Source organism: Macaca mulatta, chromosome 7, assembly GCF_049350105.2.
Source record: "Macaca mulatta isolate MMU2019108-1 chromosome 7, T2T-MMU8v2.0, whole genome shotgun sequence".
Taxonomy (NCBI): Eukaryota; Metazoa; Chordata; class Mammalia; order Primates; family Cercopithecidae; genus Macaca; species Macaca mulatta.
The window spans coordinates 128,463,902-128,484,421 of NC_133412.1; the positions used below are offsets into that span (position 1 = coordinate 128,463,902).

The following is a 20,520-nucleotide window of genomic DNA, read 5'->3' on the forward strand; positions in this document are numbered from 1 at the left end:
CATGTATTGAGGTTCTTAAATGTAGATGTAATTTTCTAATTTCTGTGTTACAAATATATATGCAGCTATAAAGAGCAGATAAATACATAACACCTCAATATTATTTTGATATTAATTTGGTTAGAGTTTGGAAAACTAAATTGATGCATTGTGTGTATATATATATATATATATATATACACACACACACACACACAGACACACACAGACACACACACACACACCCCCCAACACCCACTTTGCTGATTCTTTTGTGTTTGTCATTTTTTAAAGATACTGTAGTAACTCATTCTCACTACTTTTCTCCACTTGAACTGCTGCTGGAACCTTTGATCACACATTGGTTTTCATTTTCATTCATTAAATCAGGGTTTCTAGCACATTGGAGCATATCTGTAGGTGTTAAATTGTTAGTAAATTCACAAGCTCTAAAGTACATCTTTTTTGATTATCCTTGGTCATTTTTCCCACCTATACATTCCATACGTAGTAGCAATAATTATGGCAAATGTTACTCTCCTTAAAAGTGTTGTTATGTAAAAATCAACTGATTTTTAAAAGGTCTGCCTAAGTGTGAACCGAGGTCTCGTGCTATCACCTCTTCATAAGATCCCAGGTAATGCAGATTAACTTCTGTTTTCCATCTGGGTAATGTTTAGTTATTTGTTGATTATTGTAGAAGTCTTTTTGGATAAAAAGCTCTTTCTCAGATTGTGTTTTACTTTGCTTCTAAAACTAGGAGGGAAGTATAATACATGATGGAACTGAGTGTTAGTATGGACATACTGTCAAATGTTTTCATAGGGAGAACTTGGTGTACCTCATTATCTAGATTTTTAAAATATAACTTTAAATGTGGTATGTTTTGAGCTTTTAGTGTATCAGAAAATGTTGACTTTTGATGTAATGGCTACTTCTGTAGCTACTGTGATCTTCAGCAAGTTTCACTTTCTGAACTTTTTATCTTTTCTGTGCAGTGGTTGCAGGTTGTGAGGTATGGAGATACTGAGGGGTATGAGGCACTGTTTGTGGTGACATGAGAGCCACTAGTGGACAGAGACTGGGGAGAAGGATTGATCAGCTGGCGCATTAGCTGCAAGATGCATATGAGTTTGGGAACAGAAAGAGGGCCAGATGAGATGTTTGTGAAAATAGTTTGTAGATTTAAAACATTCCTTCCAGCTCAGGTGCTGTTGTGTTTAAGGCAGATGTGCGTGTTTTCTCTTTTCTAGTGTGCTGTTAGCTACAAGGTGACCTTGCCTAGGGCGTAGGATCCTGCTTTGAGGGAAAAGGAAAAAGTTGGATCCATAAGACACAAATCCCAGCAGTTTGTGGTTACTGCTGGAATGATTACTGTTTTTATTTGTACTAATAGTCGTTGTCTTTAAGATTGGTAACAGGAGAGTGAAAATAAGTTTACTCTCAGAAATTGGCCGGGCGCGGTGGCTCAAGCCTGTAATCCCAGCACTTTGGGAGGCCGAGATGGGCGGATCACGAGGTCAGGAGATCGAGACCATCCTGGCTAACACAATGAAACCCCGTCTCCACTAAAAATACAAAAAAATTAGCCGGGCGTGGTGGCGGCGCCTGTAGTCCCAGCTACTCGGGAGGCTGAGGCAGGAGAATGGCGGGAACCCGGGAGGCGGAGCTTGCAGTGAGCCAAGATCGCGCCACTGCACTCCAGCCTGGGCGACAGAGCGAGACTCCGCCTCAAAAAAAAAAAAAAAAAAAAAAAAAAAAAAAAAAAAAAAAAGAAATCGTTGTTGAGGGAGTTTTGTATAATTTCTGACTCTTACCACATTGCCCTTGACTTCATCCCTCTTGGTTTTGCTGTTTGCTGTGCTCTAGTTTTACCATCTAATAACCCAGCATTAAAATCTGATCTTGGGGCCGGGCGCGGTGGCTCAAGCCTGTAATCCCAGCACTTTGGGAGGCCGAGACGGGCGGATCACGAGGTCAGGAGATCGAGACCATCCTGGCTAACACGGTGAAACCCCGTCTCTACTAAAAAATACAAAAAACTAGCCGGGCGAGGCGGTGGAGCTACTCGGGAGGCTGAGGCAGGAGAATGGCGTAAACCCGAGAGGCGGAGCTTGCAGTGAGTTGAGATCCGGCCACTGCACTCCAGCCTGGGCGACAGAGCGAGACTCCGTCTCCAAAAAAAAATCTGATCTTGGGTATCAGATTCTCCTTTGTGGTTTGGTTTGTTAATAATTGAAATACCTAATGGTTCTGGGTGTGAACTGTGCATACTTTACAATTAATCTAGAACCAGGGAAGTGAGATTCCTATTGAAGTAATAATAAAACCTTGTGGCTCTTAAAAATATATAAAAACTGTTATACAGAAATAACCAAAATGTAACAGGATATAGTTTAATTAATTATGTTTTTATAACATAAACCTTAAAGATAGAAGTATTTTTAAGCTTGTTGGTGTCCTGTTCCTTTCTGGTTTGGGTGTGTAGGAGTCTGTTTATCAGGAATTTTTGTTAGTGCTAATGCTGGGGTGGCTGTTTTTTTTTTTTTTTTTTAAATCTACGTAAACATGACCCTGTTAGACAGCTGTGTTTAATGTAGTGAAGAATCATGGGGAGACTTTACAGTGTTTCTTGTTGGGACTTAGTGTCTGTATATTTTAGTATTTAAAGGATGTGGTTTGGTGCTTTGAAAATGAGAGGGAGGTCACCTGACTCATAGCTAAATGCCTGCATGTCTAGATTGTTCCATCCTGGAGGTTATTAACAACATGAAAGTTGTTTTTATTCTAGTTAAACTGATAGTATTAAGTTAAATAACTTTATTGTGGAAGTGTTTGTTTACACATGGCTGCTGAGTAGAATTTTCCTTAAAATCTGATTACATAGGAATGTTTTAGTAACTAGAGCGCTGGAAAAAAGCTGCTACACTAGCCAAAGTCTGTTGTGCTTTGCAGAACAGTAACCAAGATGAAGTGTCCTCTTTTTCTCCACCTTCTCCGCCGCTCATCTTAGAGAAAGCAGGGCACTGATCAGGTGGAGTTGCTTAATTGCATTAAGTTCGTGGGCTGCTCAAGGATTGATTAGTCAGACTCTCACAAACTTCCACTTAACGAGATTCTTGCTGACTGGCTGGTTTAAGTCCTTAAGTTTGATGCATATTCACTCTAATTAGTACTTACCATGTACAGGGGACTGTGCTGTGTGCCCTATGATGGACACAGAAAAGAATAAGATTACTTCTATCTTGAAGACAGGGTGGAACCTGGGAAGTGTCCCAGGGAAGGCACAGTTCTGGGAATTCAACAAGGCATATAGTTAGTAGCCATTGTGTAATATTGATGGGGTTGGGGTGGGGCAGTAGATGTGATCTGGGCAACGAGTGGCTAGTTGGAGAAGTGGTTTCAGTAGTTGCCATGGGTAAAATGTGATAAAGATGCTCACAAAGCAGAGAGGAAAGGTAAAATTGACAGGATCAGGCCACTGTGAACATGGAGGGCAAAGTTAGAGGAACTCAGGCAGGAGCTCTTAATCAGGAGCCCTGAGCTTTTCCCCAAATCCTACCAAAATCACTTATGTGTGTGCTTTGATGTTTTTGGGCAGCAGAGAACTTAGACCTTTTCTCAGATGTTAGGAAGGGTCCAGCATCCAAAAAAGATTGACACTGCTGCACTGAGTTTTCATCCATTGGTGACAAGATGGTGAGACTTGTGGGGAAATAAGGTAGTTTTGTGGTAGAACACACTCTTCCTTGTGGGAGGTATAGTGGGATTTGGGGAATAGGGTTTATGAAATGGTCCCCAGAGGGGGATGGCTTGCCTTTTCAAACGGGGTTTCCCCACCCGGCAAGTTAGGTTGACCCATTGCAGTGGATTGAGTGGAGGGCAGGTGAAGGGCTTGTGTTTTCAAGTCAAAGGAGTGCAGGTGAAGGGCAGGTGCTTTTAGTCAAAGGAGTTCCTTAGCATTATTTCCTCCTTTATTTGGAGATCAGATTGAAGACGTAGGGGATTAGAATGCAGTTGTAGTTTCTGGTGTTTACTTTTTATGGAAAAGTGCCTCGTATGTGAAAAGTGTTCTGTGCTTGATCCTAGGGGTGTAGGGGGTTATAAAAATGTCACACTTGGGATCCTGCCCTTGAGGAGTTGATGGTAGATAACACTTTCCTTTGGCTTTTTGTTCATCTTGGGTCTGTGTATGTTCAGTTATCTTCAGCCATTTCCTGGGCAATGGGAAACATTTCTGTTAAAACAAACTTCTGACTTTGATCTGTGACTTATATTTCCTTTTAGATAATGAAGAACTGGGATTAGAGGGTGTATAAAATACAATAATAAATATACTGTATGTAGGAACTTCTGTACAACCAATTTGGTGACTTTTAGGCAACTAATTTGACTATTTGACTGTTAGATGTGTGTGCATATAGCTTTGTTTAAAATACTATAAAGCATGTTTTAAAAAATGACCCAGTACTTAGTATTCTACGATGAACTGCCATTTGTATAATTGATCATTTGAAAATGCTTATTACACTTTTTTTTTTTTTTTTTTTTTTTGGAGACAGAGTCTCGCTCTGTCGCCCAGGCTAGAGTGCAGTGGTGTGATCGCAGCTTACTGCAAGCTCTGCCTCCCGGATTCATGCCATTCTCCTGCCTCAGCCTCCTGAGTAGCTGGGACTACAGGTGCCCACCACCACGCCCAGCTAATTTTTTTGTATTTTTAGTAGAAACGGGGTTTCACCGTGGATGAATGGATCTCCTAACCTTGTGATCCGCCCACCTCGGCCTCCCAAAGTGCTGGGATTACAGGCGTGAGCCACCGCGCCTGGCCTAAAATTCTTATTACACTTTTAATCAATCAGTTTCTGTGTTTATGAAATGGGAATAATAGTTATATCTAGCTCATAGAGTTGTCTCGAAGATGAAATTTGAAGCTCTTTAGAGTAATGTATAACTACATGCCAACTGTTCAAAAAATATTAATGGCTACATCATTAATATTTTAAAATTAGTACTGTCATTTTCCCTTCCTACATGACTGAATGTGGGAGGTGACTATTTTTGTTACGAAAGGATTTAGAATGAGATACCTTGGAATGGTAAAATTTCCTATGCGTTTATTTAAATGTTCATATATGTATGTCTTTAACGTGTGAAAGTTAAGTGCACTTATACAAGGCAGATTCAGGTACTAATTAAACTGCTCATTTAGATTACAGAATGAGGAACTGAAAATTATATGTATTTAATTAGGAATTGGATTGATTGGTCTTGACTGCTCTTGTCTTTCAGTTCTTTTTTATTGTTAGACTTCCCATGTGTTTGTCTCCTTTTCTTTTTATCTTTTAAAAATTGCTTTCTGATTTATTTCCTGTTCGGTTTTCAGTAATGGGTGTGGAGTAGGGCAAGAACTTGTGTTGGTGCTCGTTGTTTGAACCAGGAAGGAGCGACTGCATCAGACAGCCTGGAGCTCAGTTGGGAGGGACTTCAGATCAGTCCCGGCAGAGCTGCCTGGCTTAGGGAACCACTGAATTCCAGTTTCCTAACTCCAAATCGGACAGTTTGTGGCTCTACACTGTATGTGCATAATGAACATTTTAAGGCTCATTCATACAGTGTTTTCCAAATGCTCCCATTTGTTTAGTTCTCCTTTTTAAAAACAACAATTATGGAAAAATTTAGCTATGTACAGAAATAGTAGTGAGAAACCCCCCCACTTAGCCATCATGCAGCTTCAGCAGTTGATCATCTCATAGCCAGTCTTGTTTGCTCAGGACTCCCATCCATTTCTTTTCTCCCATATTATTTTGCAGGAAATCCCAGATACTGTATCATTTAATCCAAAAATATTTCAGGATGTTATCTGTAAGAGATGAGGACTTAAAAATGCATACACACATTTTGAGAACTTTCCAGAAATGTGTAAAAAAAAAATGCATCCACACATACAGAATACGTACACGCACACGTGCGCACACACACACATACTATTTTATGGTCTGACTCAGAATCCTATATGGTGTGTTTGGTTGATAGGTCTCTTCAGTCTTTTTTTGAGACAGTCTCACTCTGTCGCCCAGGCTAGAGTGCAATGACACGATCTTGGCTCACTGCAACCTCTACCTCCTGGACTCGAGATCCTCTTGCCTTAGCCTCCTGAGTAGCTGGGACCACAGATGTCTACCACCATGCCTGGCTAATTTTTGTGTTTTTAGTAGAGATGGGGTCTCACCATGTTGCCCAGGCTGGTCTCTTAACTCCTGAACTCAATGGATTCACTCACCTTAGCCTCCCAAAGTGCTGGGATTGCAGGCATGAGCCACTGTACCCGGCTCATGCCTATGGTTATATTTTAATGTCATTTTCTTCTGTTCTCTAGCATTTCTCATTCTATGGAACAATGTTTTGTAAGTAAATCCATTATAAATTGACACCACAACAGTATATCTGTGCAGATTCTCTTCCAGGTGTTCTGTATAGTTGTACCAGCCTTACTCTTTGATGATGTCATCTGTCCTCAGGCCTCTGTTCAAGACTATCATATTCAATTTTTGAGGTCTCTTTTTGCCAAAAATAAAACTTGAATGTTTCTAATGATGGTTGCTTTTATTCCTAAGTTGATTTCAATACATTAGAAAATTACAGATTTGGAAATGAATGAAAGGCTAAGGAATTAATGCATCTGTCTCAAATGTGCCTTGAGGGCAGAAATTGCTCAGTTTTGTTCATGCTGAAGCCACAGGCTAGCACAATGTCTGACGCTTAGAGGGAAGTTAAATATTTGATAAACAAATGAATTAATTTTAAGTAAGGTATCAAACTTGAGGCATCCAGAATTGAACCTGAAGCCCCAGTTCTGCTTCCTTTCACAGTCACACATCTTATACTCCACTTGCCACTTGAGAATAAGCTTGCTGAGGAGTACCCCGCCATGGGCCCTTCAGAATTTCCTTTCCTCATTGCATAGTGTAGTAGTAAGAGCATAGGTTTTGGCTCCTGACTGCACACATATCCAACTCCATGATATGCTTGCTGTGTGATCTTAGCAAGTTTCTTAACTTGCCTCTGATTCAGTTTGTTCATCTACAATTGAAGATAAGAGTATGTACTTTTTTTTTGAGATGGAGTCTCTCTCTGTCGTCCAGGCTGGAGTGCAGTGGCACAGTCTGGGCTCACTGCAACCTCCACCTCCTGGATTCAAGCGATTCTTCTGCCTCAGTTTCCCAGATAGCTGGGACTACAGGCATGTGCCACCACACCTGGCTAATTTTTTGTATTTTCAGTAGAGATGAGGTTTCACTGTGTTAGCCAGGATGATCTCCATCTCCTCACCTCATGATCGGCCTTCCAAAGTGTTAAGATTACAGGCGTGAGCCACTGCGGCCAGTGAGTATGTACTTCTTTTATGGGTATTGTGACCTTGATCTTTGTAAGTTCCTTAACCCATCTCTGATTCAGTTTCTTCATCTACAGTTGTAGATAAGAGTATGTACTTCTTGGGATTTTATGGATATTTTGAGCTTAAAACAGTACCTGGCACATAGTAAACATTGTAGAGGTATTAGAGCTATTACTATTCTAGAATAAAAACAAGTTATTCTCGTCTCATTTGTACTTTTTATCTCTAGCTCTACCTTGATTTCTTTTCTTAGGCCTAAAAACAATTCTCTAAGATACAAAACCCTTGCCATAAAACTTGCACGCTTGTCTTGCTGGTAGCAGTGAAAATTAGCATTATCCCTTTGGAGAGTGGTTGGGCAAGATATAGCCAGTTGTGAAAATACACTCTGACTCAAGAATTTCACTTTTGGAAATATTTCCTAAGGACATACCCTTAAATGCATAAGAGACTGTACTCATGAAAATGTTATAATGTCCAGGTTTAGAGAGAATGGTTAAATATACTCTGGTACTTACACATTTACAATATTGGTTTTGAAGACCATGTAATAACATGGAAAATATCTCCTTGTGATAAAAAAGTACATTGTATGTACAATATGATCATAACCATATTAAGTAATATATACTGATATTCAGGAATTTGTAGGACTTGTAACTGCTCCTTTAATCACCTGTCCCCTCTCCCCCAGTCCTGGATCTATGCTAACCTGGTTCCAAAGGCCCAAATTTTACCTTGAAACTAGGTGCTCTGTATCCTTTGTATAAGCCATTATCCTCGATGTAAGGCTTTAGGAATTCCAAGTATTGTCGGATTCTGCAGAATAATATAAAAAGATGAAGATTCCCTCTGTGTACTTAAGGAATAGTTTTGTTTGAAGGATAAGACAAATACACCAGATAACATTACAATTTGGGCTCTTGTTGCCCAATGATCTATAGTATAGATTTATTTCTCACAGTACCCCTTGGAATGCTGATTTTTAACCCCAATAGTTAAATTTGCCTTGGTAAGCTACAAAAACAGGCACCAAAGCTCATTTTTTTTAGTTTTCTGTTGAACATAAATCTCATTTCTTTACAAGTAGTAATTCTAAACAGAGTATGCCTTAACCAGCCAGTGCACAAATTGCTACTTCAGTCTTGGTTCAGCAGATCCTAGAGGCATGTGGTAGAAGGAAGAACAGTTACTCAGCAGGTGGGCAGGCAGGACAGTGACTTTGGCTTTCTTTGGTAAACAGCATGGGGCCTATTTCTGAAGTAATTCCCCACCCCCTTCACTCCCACTCAGTATTGCTGACAGAAGTCTTAACTTGCCAACTCTTTTGTCTACATTGATGCTATAAACTATTATTTTTAGAGACCGGGTCTTGCTGTGTTACTCAGGCTGGACACAAACAACTGGGCTGTAGTTATCCTTCCACCTCAGCCTCCCGGGTTGCTGGGAGTACAGGGGTGTGCCACTGTGCCTGGCTTGCAAGCAAACCCTTTTGCTTGGTGCACTAATACTTATTACCCTGAATTTTTACCAACGTTTGCTTGTTTTTGAGACCAAGTCCCTCTATTTAGCCCTAGCTGGAATGTAGTGGCATGATCGTAGCTCACTGCAAACTCTTAACTCCTGGGCTCAAGCAATCCCATGGTCACCTCCCAAATATGACTACAAATACATTCCACCATGCTCAGCTTTTTTTTTTTTTTTTTTTTTTTTGGCAGGGTCGGGGTGGGGGAGGTGATAAATAGGGAACTTCCCTATATTGCTCAGTCTGGTCTTGAACTTTTGTGCTCAAGTGATCCTCCTGCCTTGGTATCCCAAAGTGCTGGGATTACACATGTGAGCTACCATGCCTGGCTGGCTCTGAACTTTTATTTTAGCCTATTTTTTTTCTTTCCCCGGGGTTAAGCCATTTTAAAATTCAGTTACATATAACTGTGTTAATGGGCCAGCCTGTGCCCAGGTGGCATGTGTTAGGTACTTGGCCTAAGATCATTGTCCAGCCAGGGATTTGTGTGTATGGTGGCAGACATGTGCAGTGTCAGGTTGCATTTATACTCTAGAATTAGTAGCTGTACTCTTATTTTTCATATCAAATGTTATTTGACACATAATGGATTTTTGAACTGGATTCCAGGTTAGCCTTGGAATCTTGAATATTATCCCTTAAGAGAGAGAGCCTTTTGTTTGAGTTACATTTTGGTCAAATAGGGCATATGTTAAAGCTCTCATCAACTCTTTGAAAGTACTGCGTATGCAAGTGATGTCAGAAATTGCTATTGCCTTAAAAATATTTTTTAAAAATTTATGTTTACATAAAAATGTATGTTAAAGAAAAAAACTAATGATACTTGTTAAAGGTGGGCAAAGAAGACTATTCAGGACCGTGGCGATAAGTATATAGGGACCACTGCAACGGGATCTTGCAGCAAAGGAAAGAGTTTGGGCTCAACTCCAAATACATCATGGGCAATGAACAGGGTAGGGGTCAGTCGAAGGTAAACTACTAAGAGGAAGCATTTGGAGTAAGGGGGATTCTGGCTAAACCCATCTAACAGGATTCTTGCTGAAGACAAGCCAGGGTGATCAGACATCACCTGGGAGATGGTAGAAAATGAAGAACTTGATCAGATATTGAAGATGGGAGGGGGTCTTTTGCTAAAACTGGATTTTGTAAGGAACTGCACAGATGGGCCTAGAAGAAAGTTCGGAATCCTTACTAAAGTTGGCCAAGCAAAGTATCTTTGTCATATGGAAGAATGATTGGTTTCAAAGTAAAAGCAAGCGTCAGCCCACTCAAGGAAGTAGTGGTTTGCTATGCAAAGGGATAGGAGTTTTATTTTCCTTCATTTTCTGTAAAAAAAAAATTAGAATAGGTAAAATATGCAAGAGAGTTGTTAACAGGAACTCTGAATATCTGAAAAATCCTTGGAAATTAAATTTTCCTGGTAATGCTCAATGTACTTTTCAAAATGTATTAATTTTTTGGACTTTAACTTTTTACTAGGTTTCATCTGCATTTTGGTGTTCATTCTAGTGGCATTTACCAGTGGTAGGCTTTTCATTTGCCTGTGTAGCAGTAAATGTGATATGCTGGAGTTTTGTGGGTGTTTGGCATTATGTCACAGGAGCAATAGGAAATGACTACAGATTAACTTAGACATGGTTAAGTTTAACAAAATGAATACTTCATTTTGTCTCTATCCTGAACTGTTATTTAATAATTCACAACAGCCTAAGCAGAAGTTCTTTTCCTCCAGGCCCTTCTCTTCCCTCCCTGCTCCAACAAAAGCAGGCTGGGGACCTGTGTTAATTTGCATAATATTACTAATTCACTATTTTGTAATACTGTCCAACAGTATTAGGTGTTGCGTTGATTGTGAACACAATAGAAAAGCAAAGGATAGTGGCTGTTGTTCCCAACTTGTCAATATTCCTTTTTAATATGTTTTGGATACTTGGTTGTCCCATTAAGCTTATCTACTCTACTTTCTGGAAGTTAGCTTCATTTGGTCAATATTATAGATAACTTTGAAGCAGGTAGGTGCTGTATTTAAATACCATTGTGAATTCTAAGATGGAAACCGTGAGCGATGAGCTTTTGAAAACCATACATGTGTTTCCAAAGGCCATTCTCTTTATTACTTAGTATCCATTAACAGACAATAAAGGATTTTTCTGTCGTGCACCACTAACCCTAACCACCCAATCCTCGTAAGGCAAATTTAGAAGTTCCTTGAGTTGGTTTTAGAGAATATTCCCTAAAAAGAAAAGGAGTGGATTGCCTCCCCAAAAAAGCCATCCCCCAATATTTTGAAAGTTAATTTGAGAAATACTGCATTTTCTGACTTACAGGGTTTTTTTCCCCCTTTTTTTCTTTTTTAAAACAGGCATGCTGTGGGAGTTGGATGCATTCTTTCTGTCAGTGCTTAGAGACATATGGAGGGGGACGTCTTTTCTTGTGCCTCTGCCTATATTCACACCCTCCTGCTCTTGGCATTTTTTCCAATTTAATAGCCATCAAAACAGCCTTTGTATGCTTTTATATTAGTATGGTTTATGTGATCTGTCTGCCTTAATGCATCACAGCTCTGTGTAGTAGTTTTATGTGGCACTTATGAAAAACTGACCTAATTTGAAAGATAAAAGTTCTTGGAATAGATGCTGTCAGAATTATTTAATTTTATTTGTGTCATAATTTATCATAGGTTTTTGATGTATCGTCCTTCATAGTGGGGAAAATATAGATCCAGGAGACTGTATTTCCTATCTAATTCTAATCTTAATTTTACCACTGCCTAGCTGTGGGACTTCAGAAGTCACTTTATTTGTGCTTCCTCATTTTTGAAAACAAGGATTTCATTATATATATCTGCAGCACTTTGCCGAGTTGCTAATTATTTGTACAATGGTCCAGTGAAGAAGGCTGTCATAAGATGGTCTCTGGAAGCTTCTACAGTTTTTAAGAAACAAATGATGAATTTCCTTACTGTATACTTTTTTCCTCTCTAAAGGTATTAGATAATGAGAAGGGGCCTTTGTATACTACTCTATTTTTATTCCTCCAATTTTTTTTTTTTTTGGTCCCACGAGACGGAATCTTGCTCTGTCACCCAGAGCCAGTGTACAGTGATGTGGTCTCAGCTCACTGCAACCTCCGCCTCCCGCATTCAGGCAATTCTCCTGCCTTAGCCTCCTGAGTAGCTGGAATTACAGGCGCCCACCACCACACCCGGCTAATTTTTGTATTTTTAGTAGAGATGGGGTTTCATCATGTTGGCCAGGCTGGTCTCGAACTCCTGACCTCGTGATCCGCCCGCCTCCACCTCCCAAAGTGCTGGTATTACTAGCATGAGCCACTGCCCCCAGCCATTATTCCTCCGATTTTTATAAATAAAGAGTGGCTGTTATGCTAATAAGTGACTCCTTTTTGGAATTAGCATTCCTGTGCCTTTACTGAACCAGAAAGACACATGAACTGCCTTATCTTCTAACTTGTTTTGATAAGCAAGGCTGAAGACTAACAAGTTAGAAAACCGGCATCTGCCTTTGATATTATGGCTTCCTATTAGCAGTAAGAGAAATCTCGTCCTTTCCCCTATTCTGACCACATATTGTCATTCGATTTGTCATCAGGTTTACCCCTCTGTGGACAAGAGTTAGTATGACTCTTGAAGTGTTGGGATTTATCCAACTACATTTTTTTAAAAGGAAAGTTTAGTTGTCTTTTATGGCTTCATTTTGGGGAGTGTATACTCTATTTAGGTGAGAGTTTTCTTTTTTAAGCTGAACTTAGAGTCTAAAAGGAATAGTGGAATTATTGAATACAGGATTTGGGCCTTTACTGGAATAAAGTTGCTCAAATTATACCTGGTTCACTGTTATATCTCCCTGTAGACCTGGAAAGGATTTAAGGTGACAGGTATGTTGAGACTGTCCTTCATAACCAAGCTTAGTGAGAGAGTCGCTGTCGTTGGTGCTCACCCTCTCAGCTTCTAGTCACCCCTCCACCATGAACTTTTGACTTCTTGTGGTTTTTTTTTTTCTTTCTTTTTTTTTTTTTTAACTTAAAGTTCTGGGTTACCTGTGCAGAATGTGCAGGTTTGTTACATAGGTATACATGTGCCGTGGTGGTTTGCTGCATCTGTCAACCTGTCATTTAGGTTTTAAGCCCCGCATGCATTAGGTATTTGTCCTAATGCTCTCCCTCCCCTTGTTTTTACCCAGCCCTTCGATAAGATGCTTCAGTATGGACTGTCTGCTTGATTTTTTGTTGGGCAGTTCCACCTTAACCCCTGTTAGTAGCCCAGCACCTAAGTTCACATCTAGAATCCCACTTTTACATTAGATCTAACACGTGACCTCTAAAGTCCCTTTCAATTTCAACCTAACATTAAAAACAGATTCTGGGCCCAGTCTGAGAAATTGTGATTTAATGGGCCTAGGGGATCTTAATTTCTTTTAAGGGCCTTTCTGAGAATCTAGGGAACATTGATGTGTAGGTGCTATAAACCTGCATTTTATTTTATTGCAAGAGAGCAGGACTTTATTATAGCAATAGTTTAAAATACAATTGTGATGAAGAGGTAGGCAACCATGGAAACGTAGCTGGAGCTTTACCCCACCCATGCCTGTCTTTGTGTGTGGGGGTGACTTGGGGGTGGGAAAGTGCCACCATCTGTTGTAATGTGTTAGAGATTTAAAGTTTTTGCTTTATGGATTTTTGCAGCAGATGCCCTTTGCTTCCTGCATTATATCCTCTCAGGCCATCACTGGTTTCAAACAAAACTTAGATTTTTGTAGTTTCTCTACATCTTGCCAACAGCTTTCTATTTTCTGCCTCAGGGCTTTCAAACCCAGCACATAAGGGGGAAAGGCTAACCTCAGGCAACCTTCAACCAGTGAGGGATTGGAGCTGGTGCCTAAATGTCCTGCTTCTTTCAGGGGTCTCACAGGATCACCGCACTTCCCAGCAGTCACCTTGTGTGTCCTTATTGGCTATTTTCCTTCCCTCACATCTGTTCCCTGGGATCATCTCCTATTTTAATCTCGCTGAAATCTTGTACACATAGTGTTAGTTGAGCTGACTTTAAAGCTCGAATGCAAATAAAAGCCTTCTGTAATTACATTAGTTTCTTTTTAATGTCCCTGTCTGTCAATAATAGCACCTAAAATAATACATGGGGGAAGAAGTCGAAGAGAACATATTGTGCAATCCAAAATGGCACACATACTGCTAAAGTTTAAATTAAATTTGTTCATAGATACTGTGTAATGAGATCATTATGTGAGAATTTATTGGGTTTTTTGACACTTCCATTTCATTTCATTTAGGAATGGGGTTGAACGGATATGAAAACCCAGAAAATAGTTGGCACAGAGAGATAGCACTAGGTGTGCCTCTTTTATTCATTTATATGTCATCTGTTCTTGAATTCTGGGTGGCTGTATTTGTAAGACTATACAGTATAATAATAGAAAGCTATTAAAACTGTCACAGTGCAGAAAGGGGGAAGATCTCTACAGATGATTAGACTATAAATTGCCAAAGATCAGAAAGACCTTGATAATATCTATTTCAAAGGTTTTGTTTGGTTGTTTAGTTGGGTTTGTTTTTTTGTTGTTTTTGGAGACAGGGTCTTGCTGTATTGCCCAGGCTAGAGTATAGTGGCGTGATCATAGCTTACTGTAACCTTAAACTCCTGGGCTCAAGCGATCCTTCTGCCTCAGCCACCCTATTCGCTAAGACTACAGGCACGTGCCATCACACCTGGCTAATTAAAAACATTTTTTTCTTTAGATATGAGGTCTTGCCATGTTGTCCAGGCTTTCCTAGTTGAAGCGTACATCTTGGACAGCTCAGTATATTCATCCTTGTTTGCTCCGCATTTACTGAGTGCCTGCCATATGGCTGCCTCTATGGTAACTGTTTTCACATATCAGTTTTAATCACCAGGAATAAACTTGGTCCCAAACTCCTGGCCTCAAAGGGTCCTCCTACCTATGCCTCCCAAAGCACTGGGACTATAGGTGTGAGCCACCATGCCTGGCTCCTGTTTCAGGAGTATCTTTTAAAAAACACTTTTGTATGCTTTAAATGCAAAATTTCTCTTTATCTGGCTAGAAGATAACAGTATCCATAATTATTCTTTTATCTGAGACTAGAACGTAGGATTTAAAAGTTGAAGTGAAAGGTAAACTTGTTCTAGACGATCACTTTCATTCTTGGTGATTAAAACTGATAACCTGAAATCAGTTACCACAGAGGCTGCCATATGGCTGGCACCCGGTAAATGTGGAGCAGAGGATGAATAAACTGAGCTCTCTGAGATGTATGTGTTCAGCTGCTGTCCCAGTGAGCAAGAGCAGGTGAAACTTCACGTGCTTAGACCTGTAGGTGCTGTTGCCTCACTCCCACCAAACTGGGACTGCAGATCTTTATTTTAGTTTCTAAGTTTATTTTGCAGGAGTCCAGGCATCCCTAGAAAATACTCTTTCTTCCGTCCAGGGTGTTTTGTGTATCTGTGTGCTATTTTATGTAAATCGTACATTTGACCAGTTCATTAGGTTATCTAGTATTTCAACCCCTCAGTTAACGTTTCAACTGAGGCCGAGAGAGGAAGTGACTTGCCCAAGGTAAAATCACCCTGTCTAGATAATCAGTGATGTGGCAGGGACTAGAACACTAGTCTCTGCAGTAATCATCTTTTTGTCTTATTTCTGAAATAGCTCCCATCTCTAGCCCTGGCCAAGGACCAAAATAAGGCACCATCTTTCTGAACTAGTTCAAAATGGTTTTAGAATTAATAAGTACTGTAGGGTCTATATTTAAGATGGTTACAGGAAATTTGACAGTTAAATGTTTCTACACATAAATTATTTAGAAAATCAAGACTAATAGATGGGCAAAGTACACAAGGAAACAAGTGAAAAATTATAAACATCTAAATATTCAGTATTCAGTGGTATGGGAATAGTTTAGGAAGCAATAATTTTCTTTTTTTTTTTCTTTTTTTTTTTGAGACAAAGTCTCACTCTGTTGCCCAGGTTGGAGTGCAGTGGTGCGTGTGATCTTGGCTGCAGCCCCCGCCCCCGGGTTAAAGCAGTTCTTGTGCCTCAGCTTCTCGAGTATTTGGGATTACAGGCGCCCCACCACGCCCGGCTAATTTTTGTACTTCTAGTAAAGACAGGGTTTTACCATGTTGGCCAGGCTGGTCTTGAACTCCTGGACCCAGGTGATACGCCTGCTTGTCCTCCCAGAGTGCTGGGATTACAGGCGTGAGCCACCATGCCTGGCCAGGAAGCAATAATTTTGATGGGCTATTTGCAACTAATAAAATGCTAATTGTGATGATCTAGAAAGAGTGTTTAAAAACCTAACAGGGATCATGGAGGAGTTCTTTTTATACTTTCCTTTCTTCTATGCCTAAAACTTAGGTGTCTTCAGGAAGTTCAGATTTTTTTTTTAATTTAAAAGGTTAAGTTTACCAAATGTTAACTGATGTCAGTTTCTGAAGTTCTTCAGTCAAAACCGATTTATTTTCGGTAAAAAAAAAAAAAGTACTACACACCATATAAACTGGTTATATTTTGCTTTTTGTTATTCTTGATACGTGCAGTAAAAACTAGCTATCATGAGAGAGTTGGTAAAGATTTAGTGAACTGGTAGAAAATGTTCTTCTTAGTTGCTAGAACCATCTGAGCTTAAATTTAAAAACATTTTTTCTAAAAACAAAATTGGTTTCTGAATCAAATGTGTATTTCTTTCCTATAGGGGCTTTGTTATGCACCTAAAGCCATATTGGAAGCTCCAGAAGAAAGAGCACCCCCCGGAAGTCAGCAGGGAAACGCAGAGAACTCCTATGAACCACCAAAAGGCTGTAAATGATGAAACATGCAAAGCTAGCCACGTAACACCAAGTGTCTTTCCTTCAGCCTCTCTTGGTAAAGCATCATCTCGAAAGCCGTTTGGGATCCTTTCTCCAAATGTTCTGTGCAGTATGAGTGGGAAGAGTCCTGTAGAGAGCAGCTTGAATGTTAAAACCAAAAAGAATGCACCATCTGCAACGATCCACCAGGGCGAAGAAGAAGGACCACTTGATATCTGGGCTGTTGTGAAACCTGGAAATACCAAGGAAAAAATTGCATTCTTTGCAGCCCACCAGTGTAGTAACAGGATAGGATCTATGAAAATAAAAAGTTCCTGGGATATTGATGGGAGAGCTACTAAGAGAAGGAAAAAATCAGGGGATCTTAGAAAAGCCAAGGTACAGGTTGAAAGGATGAAGGAAGTTAACAGCAGGTGCTACCAACCTGAGCCTTTTGCATGTGGCATTGAGCACTGTTCTGTGCATTATGTGAGTGACAGTGGGGATGGAGTCTATGCCGGGAGGCCTCTGTCAGTTATACAGATGGTTGCCTTCTTGGAGCAAAGAGCCAGTGCTCTGCTAGCTAGCTGTTCAAAAAACTGTACAAACTCACCTGCCATTGTGAGGTTTTCTGGCCAATCCAGAGGTGTGCCCGCAGCCACCGAGTCCTGTTCTGCCCCAGGAGCTTGTGAAGAAAGGGGAAATCTTGAGGTTGGTGAACCACAGAGCGAACCAGTCCGTGTCCTCGACATGGTAGCCAAGTTGGAGTCTGAGTGCCTGAAGCGGCAGGGCCAGCGTGAGCCTGGGAGCCTCTCAAGGAATAACAGCTTTCGTCGAAATGTGGGCAGAGTTTTGCTTGCAAATAGCACTCAGGCTGATGAAGGCAAAACAAAGAAAGGCGCCTTGGAGGCACCCGACACTCAGGTGAATCCTGTGGGGTCTGTATCTGTGGATTGTGGCCCCTCAAGAGCTGATCATTGTTCTCCTAAAGAGGACCAGGCCTGGGACAGTGCTTCTCAGGACTGCCCCCCATTGCCAGCAGGAGTGAGTTTCCACATAGACAGTGCAGAGTTAGAGCCGGGTTCACAAACTGCCATAAAAAACAGCAACAGGTATGATGTGGAAATGACAGATGAACTCGTTGGGTTACCTTTTTCTTCTCATACCTATTCCCAAGCCTCTGAATTGCCCACAGATGCTGTTGATTGTATGAGCAGAGAGCTTGTGTCGCTTACTAGCCACAATCCTGATCAAAGAAGAAAAGAATCTTTGTGCATTAGTATCACTGTGTCCAAGGTAGAGAAAGACCAGCCTTCCAGTTTAAACTCCTGTGAAGACCCACTTCCAGGGATGTTGTTTTTTTTGCCACCTGGTCAGCACTTGTCAGACTGTTCCCAGTTGAATGAAAGCACAACAAGAGAGGCTTCAGAGGCCAGCCAGCTTGAAGATGCTGCTGGGGGTGACAGTGCATCTGAGGAAAAAAGTGGGTCTGCTGAGCCATTTGTGCCGCCAGTCTCTTCTGTGGAAAGTACATTACCAGTGCTTGAGGCATCCAGTTGGAAGAAGCAGGTGTCGCATGACTTCCTGGAGACCAGGTTTAAAATCCAGCAGCTTTTGGAGCCTCAGCAGTACATGGCTTTTCTGCCCCACCACATTATGGTAAAAATCTTCAGGTTACTTCCCACCAAGAGTTTAGTGGCCCTTAAATGTACCTGCTGCTATTTCAAGTTTATCATTGAGTACTACAATATCAGGCCAGCAGATTCTCGCTGGGTTCGAGATCCACGCTACAGAGAAGATCCTTGCAAACAGTGCAAGAAAAAGTATGTGAAAGGGGATGTGTCCCTGTGCCGATGGCACCCCAAGCCCTATTGCCAGGCATTGCCCTATGGGCCAGGGTATTGGATGTGCTGCCACCGGTCTCAGAAAGGATTCCCTGGCTGTAAGCTGGGGCTTCATGACAATCACTGGGTTCCTGCCTGCCACAGCTTTAATCGGGCAATCCATAAGAAGGCAAAAGGGACTGAAGCTGAAGAGGAATACTAAAGTCCATGTGAGAGGCAACGAAAGGACCGATTTTTAAAACTGCAAAACACCTAGATACACCATTCAAATGAGCGTAGCCCCCTGAGTCATCACTTTAGAAGAATCTGTACTTCATCAGGACTGCATTGCTCAGGCATAAACTCTAAATTTACGAGCCGTACAAAAAAATTGGTCTTGTTGTTTATAGTGGCATCTCACATTTGAACCTGGTGGTATCCCACAGTTTGTTTCAGTTGCCTGTGAATAACTCTGCCTGTTTTCCTAAATCAAACCCATCCTCCAAGGATGAAGACTCACCACCATCCAGGACATTCAGAAGAGTTCACTGCAGACACTCTCAGGTAGTCTTCAAAAAGGGGTTTGAGAAATGTTTTGAGCACTGGCACCATCTTTGAAATAAGTGAATAGTGTCCTGTGAAAAGAATAGCAGGACTTTTAGATGAAAAGTATTCTTAAAAAGAAAAGTCAGGCACCCCACCTTAGACCTCGTATGCTTGATCCTGTGAGATTGATGTTTGTGGCTGGAGATGGATTTCATGCCCTGTGGTGTTTACAGTGTATATAATGGTTGTGTTTTCATAGGGCTATGAAAGTGCACATTAAACCTGAGCGCCTTTACCTTTAGATGAGTGCTTTGGCCCCTCTGTAAATAGCACGATTAAAATCCAGTTGTATATAATGGACAGCTAACTGAACAACATAATCACAATGCAGCTAGGATAGTGTTGCGGCTATAATTGTGTGTGTTTTTTTTAATTGTCTAGTCTTAAATTTGTACATCCTGTATAAAATATGAATGTTTCCCAAATAAACTATGAATGTTTCCTGTATAATATATGAATGTTTCTGAGAAGAAACTCTAAATAGTTGAAAGGCTAACCTGCTCAAAGGATACCAAATAATGGTTTAACTGGACAACCTGAAAATTAGCATAGAAAACAATCCTTCATTATATTTTAGTGATCCACAACATTGAGAGAATATTATATAGTTAGCTCATAACATTCTTGTCTACTTTATCCTGTCTGGTTACAAAATTTTTTAAAACTTCAATAAAAACATGCATCTTAAATGGAACCCAAGCTTTGCGAAGATTTTTTCTGTTTTGATGCAATGTTGAAGAAGGTTCTTGTAAATTGAATCATAAGAATTCTTTTTAATTATTTTGAATTGTTGGAGATAAGGTGTTTTTTTCTGTCAGAGAAGAGGCCATCTTCACTTAACATTGAAGTTTAAATTTTTGCAACCCTTCAGTTCTTCCGTTGTTGTCTGTTCACAACCACTGTATTTCCTGTTCGGGTGACGTATTATCTAGGAGATTCTTCCAGCTTATCTAGGCATTGTCATTTGGGAGTCATTAAGGATCTATTCAGGCCTGTAGCTTTGTAGTGCCTGGTGGGGTTGGGAGGTGTTGGGCCCCAGAAAGCTGCTGTGGGTGGAAGATCTAAAAACTAGGCTGGCTTGAAATCGAGTACCCGCCAAAAAGCCTTGTGACCGGTGTCGGCTGCAGGCTGTGGAGAAGGATGGTATGTGGCTGTAGGGTAGGCTCTGTGCTGGGCTGATGTGCTTGGTGACATGGTAGGCTGCAGCCTTCAGGCTCATCAGATTTGTCTGTGACATGGGATCAAGAGGAGGCTGAGAATAGCTTTTCCTTCAAGAGTGTTTTTCCTCGTGACTCACCCAGGTGAGGCATATTGGAAAATGCTTTTAAATCCTAGTTGTCGCCTTGACTGA

At 40.7% G+C, this 20,520-nt stretch overlaps 1 protein-coding gene across 4 annotated transcripts in view; it reads left to right on the plus strand.

Moving 5' to 3' along the window:
* The window catches only part of FBXO34 (F-box protein 34), an 82,511-nt gene extending 62,648 nt beyond the window's left edge, over positions 1-19,863 (plus strand). For 3 of the 4 annotated variants that reach the window (XM_028850220.2, XM_077937772.1, XM_077937771.1), the window contains exon 2: positions 16,647-19,863. In XM_028850220.2, coding sequence (XP_028706053.1) covers positions 16,657-18,786 — 2,130 coding nt within the window. In that variant the 5' untranslated portion in view covers positions 16,647-16,656 and the 3' untranslated portion in view covers positions 18,787-19,863. 4 annotated transcript variants of the gene reach the window in all.
* The last annotated feature ends 657 nt before the right edge of the window (positions 19,864-20,520 follow it).